The 11,938-nt window shown below is 37.8% G+C and overlaps 1 protein-coding gene across 1 annotated transcript; it reads left to right on the forward strand.

Annotated features, from left to right (window-relative positions):
* The first annotated feature begins 4,568 nt into the window (after positions 1 to 4,568).
* On the forward strand, positions 4,569 to 11,555 carry LOC142490072 (keratin, type II cytoskeletal cochleal-like). The gene is made up of 9 exons (XM_075591864.1): positions 4,569 to 5,115; positions 5,534 to 5,742; positions 5,887 to 5,947; positions 6,506 to 6,601; positions 6,988 to 7,152; positions 7,985 to 8,110; positions 9,350 to 9,570; positions 10,418 to 10,452; positions 10,546 to 11,555. The coding sequence occupies exons 1-9, from the start codon at positions 4,675 to 4,677 to the stop codon at positions 10,806 to 10,808; spliced, it is 1,617 nt and encodes a 538-aa protein (XP_075447979.1). The 5' UTR covers positions 4,569 to 4,674; the 3' UTR covers positions 10,809 to 11,555.
* Positions 11,556 to 11,938: the final 383 nt, after the last annotated feature.

An 11,938-nucleotide genomic window follows, 5' to 3' on the forward strand; every position in this document is an offset into this window, starting at 1 on the left:
GATTGGATTATTAAAGGAAATTGATTTTATTGTAGTGTGTCTGTATGGAGAAGTGGTATTTGTAGTACAGCATGTTTTTGATAATCCTTCTACATTTATTTGTATATTGTTCATCATGTGTGTGTGTGTGTGTATATATATATATATATATATATATATATATATATATATATATATATATATATATATATATATATATATATATATCAAACACACAAAAAAGTATGTTGCTCTACAATATATATAGGTAGTTAAATCAGACCCCAAAGTCACACTGACTGATTGGGTACATGAAAAGTATATAAACCCAAAAAGGCAGAAGAAAATAAATAAGGGTAACCTGATGGTGCTGGGGGAGAGATTCAAATATATAAAACACACAAAGAAAAAGTACAAAGACAATCCCCTTAAATAGCACTCTAAAATATCCTACCAAAATAAACAAATAGAGTAAAGCAGAAAGACCCAAATGCTCTGTCAAGGCAAAAAATAATATATATATATATATAGACCATACGATCCCGGTTGCAACACGACATCAAGGGACAGCACACAGGTAAGTAAATCAAAAATGTTCTATATTTGATAGAAGACACAAAAACCGACGTTTCGGTCCCCCAGTGGGACCTTTCTCAAGGTGGTGCATCGTATGGTCTGTTATTGCTTTATGGGATAAGCACCAAAACTTATTTACTTGCATATGGTGTGCCGGCTGTGCATTGGATTCTATATATATATATATATATATATATATATATATATATATATATATATATATATATATATATATATATATATATATATATATATATATATATATATATATATATCTGTATATATATATATATATATATATATATATATATATATATATATATATATATATATATCTGTATATATATATATATATAGTTGCATGATGAAGCCACTGCACAAATGAATGGGTGAAGGGTAGGGTATCGGGCCAGTGTGGCTTAACCCCTTAATTACCTTTGCGGTTATTATCTGATAAGGTATTTAAGGGGTTAATTGATATCTGAATGTAATTGCAATGTATTGGCTTTATATTGGCTATGTATTTTGTGGGCAACGAAAGACAAGGATGTTGCTGGCGACGGGGGCTTCTTATTGATGAGGTCAGTAGTACTTTATTTATTTTAATATGCTAGTTAATGTGTTTACTAATGGGCAAATAAAATATTATCTCTATCTGGATAATAGTTATTTTGCACATTATTGTTCTGTAGTTGTTGGGGGGGGGGGGAGTGATGTATTGAATGTATAGGCCAGGTTTATTTTTTTTACATTCAGGGTTGGTTTCTTGGTTCTGCGTGAGACCTCTGGAGACCACCTGCGGTCTCCTCGGGTATCTCACGGGTACCAGGCTGGTGGTTCCATGGGTGACACCTGCGGGGATGAAGCGGTGGTCCCACATCCGTGGGGGCACCGTGGACCCATAGTGAGCACCCGTGAGTTGCCTAGACCCCCGTGAGAACCACCGAGGCCCCGCAGACACCTGTGGGTCCGAACCGGGGCTCCAAGACATCCGCGGGCCTACCGTGGGGACCCAATTGTGGCCCACGGTGACCCAAGGAGACCACCTGGGGGCCATGGCGCTTGGCGGGACCCACCAACAGGCATCCAGAACCTGTGTGAATCAAATTGCTGGTACCCTGTAGGTCTGTCGGGTGCCCCGCCAGCCCGCCGGGGACTCGCGTGGGGCTGGGGTATGAACCCTGTATGTAAAAGGATAAATCATGTATTTATGGGGGGGCACAGGGGGTGGGTAATGTATTTAATAAATAGAATGATGCTTATTGTGGGGCAGTGTATTGTTTTTATTGTGGGTACTGGGGGTGGGGAATGGGGTATTGGCCCCAAGGGTATGTGGGTAGGCCTCCCGGCTGGGTAGTGGGTGAGGGTGGTTAGGCCTCACGTGGTGGGGGGTTAGTGTGGAAGGGTATGTAGTCCTCCAGAGTGGTGGGTGAGGGTGGGTTAACCCCTTAATGACTGCAGCGGTTATTAACCACTATGGTGATTAAGGGGTTAGGGGACATTACATTGAATGTTTTCATTCATGTGTCTGTTTTGCAGCACCGGAGGGGCATGGGCAGGATGAAGATGAGGATGGCCTTCATCGTGGCAGCCGGACATGGGTGAGTGCTATATGTATGTAATGTATTGATTGATGTTTATGTATTTAAAATGGGCACATTCACTATTAACCATTTGTGGATAATAGTAATTGTGCCCATTAAGCTACTGTATGTGTTCAGGGGGGGGGGGGGTTATTTATTTAGAAGTATGTATGTTTTTTGACATTAATTTGGGGGGGGCACATAGTTGGAACTGCAGGCCTGCGGGTAACACCCGAGGGCCCCCGCCGGCCTATAGTATCATTGATGTGCATATATGTGTATGTTAGGGGTTATAGGGGTTGTTGGGGTACTATTTATATATATTTATTTAATTTTTATTATTTATTTATTAATTTAGATATATTTATTTATTTAGTGTGGGGCTGTTGTGTGATTTTTTAGTTATTGTGGGTAGCGGGTGTGGGTGAAGGGGGTATTAGCCCCAACGGGGGTTGTTTAGGGCTTGGGGGTGGTTAGCGGGACGACTAACCCCTTCATAACCGTAGCGGTATCGGATGCATGCCGGGGGGCTCTGGTGCTGGTATCAGCTCCGGAGAATCCCGGCATCAATCACAGACAGGAAAAAGGACAGAATTTTTCTAAGTGTCGCCCTTGCCGATGCTTCTCCGTACCGACCCGGCAACTTTGAGTTGGCGGGACGATTTGCCGAAAAAATGGTTTTTCGGGACTGCTGATCAGCTCCGATCAGCACCGAAACAGGATTGGGGCTTCAAGAATACAGCCGATTTAAAAAAGTGCCGAAAGGTGCCGAAAAGTGGCTTATCGGCAGCCGCATGCCGATAATTTTTTATCGGGGACAAAAAATGCCGATTTGGCCAAATTATCGGCGCTTACTGCATACCAAAGGCATTTTTTGCCGATAAAAAACTTTTCGGCGCTTTGTGCATAGAGCCCATAGAGAGGTGGGAAGATAGAAAGTGGGGAGATGAGGGAGAGGGGAGAAAGAGAGAGAGAGAGAGATTGGGGAGAACAAAGAAGTAGGGGAAAGAGAGAGAGAGAGAGAGATTGGGGGGTAAGAGAAAGAGTGGGCAACACAGAGAGGGGGAGGACATAGAGATAGCAAAAGAACACTGTAACCTAGCTTGCATTTTATAAACTGTGTCTACTCCAGTCCATGGGAAAGTATGGAGTAGATTCATCAAATGTTACCTGGCAAATGGACAATTGGTGCTCTCTGGACCAGTGGCATAACTACACCATAAGGGGCCCCCAGGCAATGTCGTGACATCATGACGTCATGATGCTGCTACATTAGGTGTCGACACATAGTTATGGCAATGTGTCGCCATTTGACATTGCATCGCCATGACGACACTGTGTCAAATGACGACACTGTGTCACATGACGCTGAGACGTGGATGAAGGAGGGCTGCTCTGTTTCCGAGGCCCCACTCTCTCTCTCTTGGCAATTAGTTTTATTTCTGTGGGGTAGAACGCAGGGCCTCTGTAACCACTTCAGGCAATTCATTGAGTCAGGAGGAGAGTCCTGGCTCCCTTCGGGACCCTCCCGAGATGGGGACCCCAGGACGTGCCCTGGAATCCCGGGCAATAGTTATGCCATTGCTCTGGACTGATGAAGCAGTCTTCAAAATGCTTTCTCAGTTTTAAATATGTGAGTGCCTATTTACATATAAATGTTCTGTAAATTAATTTAATCCTGTTATTTAATAAAAATTTCACTGCTTTATGGATTATCCTCCAAGTGTTCACACTACACTTTTTGGATTGTAGAGTTTTTTGTATTATACCAATTTGCATGTTCCATCCTCGGATATTAATTCTTATTCAGTGTGATCGTTGGATAGTCACAAACTTCCTGTGCCCCGTGCAGAAAAAATTAAAAGGCAAGGACTTTGTACAATAACCTATTATTATTCTTTTATCAACACACTTCAACTGCCCCCTATTCATATCCTCTCCGGTTTCTACTTAACAATATGAGATAACTAATATTCCCTCAAAAGTGAAGATGATATCTCCAATAAAAAGAGCCAAAGAGTAGTAAAATAAAATCCAAATCAGCACCTAAATATAAAAGGAGTTTTATAGAGTGTTTAGCAACTGAATATAAAACTATGGAAGCAAAACAGAAAACTTGAAAATTATATAGCGAGCTAACACATTTCATAATTTATGATTAGCAGAATGATGAAATGTTTAAATGATCTTTTTAATTATTCCTCATAACCTATACTAAAAATTTAAGATGTTGTTTTATTAGTGGGAAAATAACCAGCTGCAAATACATCTAACATTTTGTAACTTTGTGGGTGTGTTGCTGTACTGGTTTCTGTGAAAGTACCGTAGGAAGAATGAATTGCAATGCCTGCACTTTAAGCTCATAAAAAGCAATGACCGGGTCTTTTTTCATTACTATTGCCAATCCCATTTCTCTCAATATAAAAGGAGAACGTTTCTGCTTTGAATTCAGAGGGACTAACAGTACTTGAGCTTGCTCTGCAGTCTGCTCCATCATAATTGTGTCCTCTAATTATCTTGCTCTTAACTAAGCACCATGTCTCACCAATCCAGTCGCAGTTGCTCAGGGTTCAAAAATTTTAGCTCATCTTCAGCAAGTTTACCCAAGAATGTGAGCAGATACAGTGTAAGCTCTGTCTCTTCAAGAAGGGGGGTTGGTGTCAGCCACAATGTACAACCAAACTTTAGTAGTAGAAGTGCTTTTAACGTTGGTTCAAGAGGAAGTAAGATTTCAGTTGGAAGTTGTCGACCAGGAATAAGTGGACATAGAGGATCTGGTATTGGATCTGGCATCGGTGGAGCTGGGCATGATTTTACGGGAGGATTTTGTCCTGGAGGCATCACAGCTGTCACTGTCAACCAAAGTCTCTTGGCCCCACTAAACTTGGAGATTGATTCTAATATCCAGAGAATAAGGAAAGAGGAGAAAGAGCAAATAAAGACTCTAAATAACAAATTTGCCTCCTTTATTGACAAGGTAAGATGCATAGGCTGAACTTTATATATTTGTGGAGAGGGAAAACACTTTTTTAAGGTTCATAAAAAAATCTTAATAACCAAGTTCTAAAACTTAGTACCAAGTGTTGTAAGAGCAAAAAAAAACTTTACAATAATAGTATTTTGATATTAATCTCTCTAAGGAGAAATATAAGCAACATTTTATCCTAAGACATTAAGTCCTTTTATTATAAAAAGTACTGTGCAATGTTAGATGTCAAAAAATTATTATATCTGAAAAAAGTACCCAATTAAAGTACCCATGAAAATTATCATTGCGTTAATGATTAAAAAACATTTTTTTTGATAATATCTCTTAAAATAGAAAAATCTGGACAAAATAATGTTTATTACAATAGTTTGTTACGATGTAATCTTTTTTTATTCTCTTGGTTTAGGTGCGATTTTTGGAGCAACAGAATAAGATGCTTGAGACCAAGTGGGCTTTATTGCAAGAACAAAAAATTGCTAAATCTCACATTGAACCTCTCTTTGAAGTTTTCATCAACAACCTGAGGAGACAGCTTGATTGCCTGGGAAGTGAGAAAGCACGCATCGATGGAGACAGGAAGAATATGGAGGATCTAGTAGAAGAATTCAAGAGAAAGTATGTCACTTAGGATTATTATAGTATGCTGTTCTTTCAATTATTCTAAATATTATTCTAAATCTCATCTTTCAAGTCTCTGCTCAACCAAAATATAAACAAATTCCAATTTGCAATGAATCTTATTAATATCTAATTTCATAGGTATGAAGAGGAGCTCCACAAGCGTACAGCTGCAGAGAATGAATTTGTCACACTAAAGAAGGTAATTTATGCACATGGTGTAACAATGTTACAAGTAGAGATGGGAGAATCTGGACAAATCCGTTTTGCTGATTTTCTCGCATTTTCTCCCTCCCCAAAAATTTGTTTCACAGTGTAAAATCAGCAAACGGATTTGGTTTTAATCCACACGGATGCATCAAGAACCGCCATCGGATAAAACCTGCGGATTTTTTTGTAGCATCCAATCGGCGGATTCAGCAACTTGTTTTTGACGCATTCTTAAAAATCTGCCAAAGTATTGCTGAATCCGTGGATCGGATTCTACAAATTCATCAATGGCTTGCGGAATCCGCGGAGTGTATTGGAAATAATCATAAGAAATCCACAAAACTCAAATTGCCCTTTTTGAGATTGATCTGCTGAAATTCGCAGACCAAAGGAACTGGCCGATACGATGTGGATCCAAATCTGCCAAAAAATGTGCCCATCTCTAGTTACAAGCAAACATGTAATAAATATGTACATTGAAGTCAGGTGCACTGTTGCCTTTCCTGTGAACAAGACAACATAAACTAATGTATTTTGAACCTCCTTTCAGGATGTTGATGCTGCTTTTATGAATAAAACTGAACTGCAAACAAAGGTGGACTCCTTGACTGATGAGATCAACTTCTTGCGAGCTGTGTTTGACATGGTAAAGAACAAACATATTTTGTCTCTATTTTCTAAAATATCTAGAAGCGCTGGTCTGCAATATTATAAAATGTTTTGTTTAGTACCTTTCTAGTATTACTGTACAATTTATTGAATAAAATCACAGAATGTAAACAGGAGAAACTCTGTCGGAATATTTAGGAATCTACAGTTGCCAGATGCTCAATCAGTTCCTCTTATAGAATGCTATAACAAAAAATGTTTGCACTATTTGTATACCTGATATTTTCTTTCTGTGTGATCTAACTATATTTTAATCTTTGAAGTTATTGTGTATAGTGTATTGTATCATATTTATTAATAAAGTGAAATATATGATGAAGCCCCTGTTGATGAAAAAGCAAACTGTTTTTCATTATCCTGCAGGAAATATCTCAGCTTCAGTCTCAGATCTCTGACACCTCAGTCGTTGTTTCCATGGATAACAGCCGAGACCTGGATCTGGACGGCATCATTGCTGAGGTGAAAGCTCAATATGAGGCCATTGCTAACAGCAGCAGAACTGAAGCAGAATCCTGGTATCAAACAAAAGTGAGTCCACTACATACAGATTCACCCTCACATACTTTTAAGACTTCAAGGACACAAAGCCAATCATCTATTTTATTAATCTGCATTATTCTATGCTATCTATTACTATATTACATCAAACGGCCATAGCTTTGTAGCCAGGGGGGCTATTCTCGTAGTGTGGCAATCCGCTTCTAAAGTGCCCTTTAGAAGTGAATTGACATGCTTTGCCATTCTGTAAGCCATTCTCGCACACTCAATCCTTGTCTAATAGGCCTTTATAGAAGTGGTTTCACTCCGGCTCTGTCAATCAGATCGGTTTGTTATAAAAGCCTTCAACTCGCATTTTGTTTTTAACAGAAACTGCAATTTGCATAGCTCTGTTATGCAAACCGCTTCTAAAAACAGATTTTTTTTTTCTTCACACCACCTCAAGGGTGGCGAAATTGGTATTGCGAGTTATATCCAGAGTCTGACATATGGGTTTGGCAGAGAGAGCAAAACCCATAAATCCGACTGGAGATGGAGTTAGCACCACCTCTGTCATTCTACTTGAAAAGCAAGTACAATCCAGGCGTTTTGGCTGTTAAACTATGCCGTTTGTTACTTTTAAATTAAGCGGATTAGAAGATTTGCAATAGGGAATAGGGTTTTTCCGCACACTTTATTCCGCTACTTCTTAACATGCCAAAGCTCGTAGTTTGGCAATGACAACTTCAGAGTTACTATTATAAGTCCCTAAGTTCTTTATTGGTATATTAGGTTTACTTACAGTATTTATCTCAGGAAGTGGCTAAATTTGTGTGAAATAACCGTATGATTAATTCAGTTGTTTATATTTATTTCTCCACAGTATGAGGAGCTGCAGGTCAATGCAGGCAGACATGGGGATGATCTGCGTAACACCAAAAATGAGATTTCTGAGCTCAACCGAGTTGTTCAAAGACTGAACGGAGAGATAGATAGTGTGAAAGCACAGGTAAAGTCCACTTACATTTCAAGAGAACATCCACATGAAAAAAACAGATATATGAAAGGTCTTCTTGTGAGAACAAGAATAATCACCTATGCAGCCAAGTACTTGGAGTATATGAACATAACTTTTGTTTTTCCAATATTTATTCAGAGTCCTAAGTGTTTCTATGATTCAGTTTTTTTCCTGACTCCATTTGTGATTAAGATGTATCGTTTTTCACCACTTCATATGTGTTTGTATGCTGCGTTTTTTTTTTAAATGTAAAGCAATATATATATATATATATATATATATATATATATATATATATATATATATATATATATATACTGTATATTGTATGTAAAAGTTAAATGCCATTTCTATTACAGCTGTGAAGCGCTACTGTATGTACATTAATGGTGCTATATAAATAAAGACATACTGTACATACATACATTTTGGGCAACGGCATACTGTAGTCAGGTTTAAACAGTATTGCGTTGACAACGTATCAACAGTTCAAGTTATACAAATTTACATTAATAGAACAAACGATGGATACAAATTTTTCAGGGAAAATGTCCTCAATCAATGGGATATCTTTGAAAGTTTATGAAGGTCAAAATATAAACTTCACAAATCAAAATCAACATGCACCTTAATCTGTCAATGTCTTGTAGCTTACTGCAGTTGTTTCCCCATGACCTCAACCTCATTTTTAAACTAGGAAGGAAAGCAAGGAAACCCTTATTTCCAGTTCTGGGGACCACATTGTTCCCAAGATACTCACCTGTACTTCTTTTTTGAAATCTCCCACATCATGCAGGCAACTAGGAAGCCTCAATGTATGATGTGGCAGCTTCCTATTGGCCGAAGTGATTCAGGAGATTTAACCTTATATTTTATTTCCCCTGGAGAGAACTGCAATGTGCTACTTTTACTGACATGTATCTCTTCACTACTGCTACACAGCAGTAACACGTGTGATATAATAATATAACACATAATGGGAATAAGAGCTTCAGACATGATAGTAACAATAGGCAAGGTGGTCCCTGCCCGAAGAGCTTTCAATCTAAGTAATAGAATCACTGATAAAAAAACTCTCAAAAAGTCTTACCACAAACAATAATTTAAAGTCATGCAATATTTAAGGTTGCTGCTTTTCCATCTTGTAACGTTTAAAAAAAAAAACGTACGTTTTGATCTCAGTAAAAATGTAAATAAGTAATCTTTCTATTTTCCCTTGTGTTTTACCAGCGTGCTAAGCTGGAAGCTTCCATAACTGAGGCTGAGGAACGTGGGGAGATGGCCGTCAGAGATGCCAAGCATAAACTTACTGAGCTGGAAGATGCTCTGCAGAAAGCTAAGCAGGACATGGCTCGCCAGCTCCGAGAATACCAAGAGCTAATGAATGTCAAGCTGGGTCTTGACATTGAGATCGCCACCTACAGGAAACTGCTGGAGGGAGAAGAGTGCAGGTGGGATACAGTACATACAGACTGTATAAACAGTTAGTGGTTCAAAAATGATGATACTAGTACAACTACTTTTTATTTGCAAATCCAGAGAACCACTTTTTTTTATTTACTGTCTTGTATATAAAGTTTCCTTTTAATTGATATTAGAAAAAAAAAAACCTCTCCATAGATGATATTATGGAAGGAATATTGTATAAATGTTTCTAAAATAAAGTCCACAGAGCATTTCCCCAATGTTAAATAAATTGAGAATTAAGTCCCACTAAATTTGTTTACTTCTTCAACAACTTTAATACAACTCATTTACCTCACTACCATTTCAGAAATATATTAGGGGCTTTTTTTTTTTTTTTTATCAATGTCTGTGCAAAATAAAAACACAGCAGCAAATCTCTTTTTTTTAATAAATCCAGTGTCTTTTGCACAGGTCTTGCACCAGTTTTGAAAATAGATGATATTGATAAATCCTTAATCAATGCATGCAAGTAAGAACATAGCTTATTAGTATGGGACCAATGGTTCTCAAGCCTCTCCCGAGGAACCAACGGCAACACCAGGTTTTAGGGATAATCCATGCCTCTGCACACAGGTGAAAGCACCTAATGTAATATGCATATGAATAGAATGTTTGTGGATGCCTTAGAAAATTGGTGGGACCTATGGAGAGATCTGGGAATCATTGCAATGGACAATTAAGCCTATTCTATCAACCTCATAAAAATGAAGAAAACAGAGAGTTAAAAAGGATAAATCTTTTTGGAAACATGAATATTCTATTAGAAATGCAAACCTTACCTTGAAAGCTTTATCTTTGCAAACAAATACTAAAGGATATATAATTTTTTAGGATGACTGGAGAAGGTGCAGGCTCTGTGAGCATCTGTAAGTAGCATGATATTCATTTCACTGCATTAGTTCTCATTACAACTGATAAGATCTGATCACTAACTAAACATATGACTGCCTTACTTACAGCTGTGGTCAACTCCACTGTCGGAGGAACATACAATGTTGGAGGAGCTGTTGGCAGTGGAAGTGGCCTTTACCATAATAGCGGGCTGAGCTCTGGTGGTGGCTGTGGAATTTCAACAGGTAGCAGGTTCGGCAGTGGAAGTGGCATTAGCTCTGGTGCTGGCCATGTCTCAAGAGGAAAATATAATGCTGGGTCTGCGCATAACTCTGGAAGCAGCTTAAGTGTCTGTACTACATCAAAACTCTCAAGTTCAAAAAGGTTTTAAAAGTCTATAATTGACACAAATTAATCAGCTAACAAATGATTGCCTATATGTTGACTGCATCAACAATCACTACTGTATCCACCCATCTGTTAGTAACAGATGTATGAAAATGAATAAAAAATATTAAAATATAAGTACATACTAGAGAAAAATATATACAAGATATATTACCAAAGTTTGATGAATGCACTTACCATAAATGTATAGTACTGGTTTCATGGAAATTATATTTATTGTGATAACGTGGACACATTTTTAGTATAACTGGTTGTTGTAGCTTTCAATGTACAGTAATCTAAAAGCCTATTATGCATAACTCAATAATATTATTAGCACTATGTTCCATTTGGAGTGGGTATTTTTAACTTTTCGTTTTAATCACATTGACTGACATTAACCAGATTACAGATATTTTAATTTACACTAAAGCAAATGAAACATAAGGTATATGAATCAAAGGTAAATAAGTTTGTTTCATGTTGCTCTGTATGTCCTGTAATTTGATTGGAAGAAAAGTAACTTAGTCAATTCATTCCCTCTGCATTAGAATAATATCCCAACACATATGTAGGAACAAATGTACACAAACACAACATACGTCAATTCAATGTCTGAAAATCTTTTGCTTCATCACCAACTATTCAAATATAATCTTGCATACAAATGTAATCACTGCTGCCAATTCTTTCTCATTTTAACTCATCTGTTTAGATTCTTTGCTTTTGTTCAATAAATACAACCCATGTGCCTATGCTTCATAAATAGTATTTAATTTTTTCCAGCAGCATTAAACATTCAGTGTATGTATATTGCAGGGGGAACGTACTTTAGTAGATTAAAATATGTGGGGCTGCGGAAGGGCGGCCGCAGGTGTTACATCACAAGTGTTTAAACCGAGTTAGTTTTTTACTCAAGCCATTAACCTGGTCAGGCATGAGTCCTAATCATTGGAGCCACTTAGTGGCCTCAAACTTTTTTCCTTTAAAAATTTTATTTTTGGTCATATACTGTTGCTCCTTTCCCTTGTGGGTTTCCCCTCCCATTTCGGTAATAGCAAGGTCTCAAGGTCAAAACATGGTATTCTCAAATATATGTACTTGTCAGGTTCATATTCATTAATATACAGGTTG

The sequence above is a fragment of the Ascaphus truei genome, chromosome 3 (genome assembly GCF_040206685.1).
Source record: "Ascaphus truei isolate aAscTru1 chromosome 3, aAscTru1.hap1, whole genome shotgun sequence".
In the NCBI taxonomy this organism is placed as follows: domain Eukaryota; kingdom Metazoa; phylum Chordata; class Amphibia; order Anura; family Ascaphidae; genus Ascaphus; species Ascaphus truei.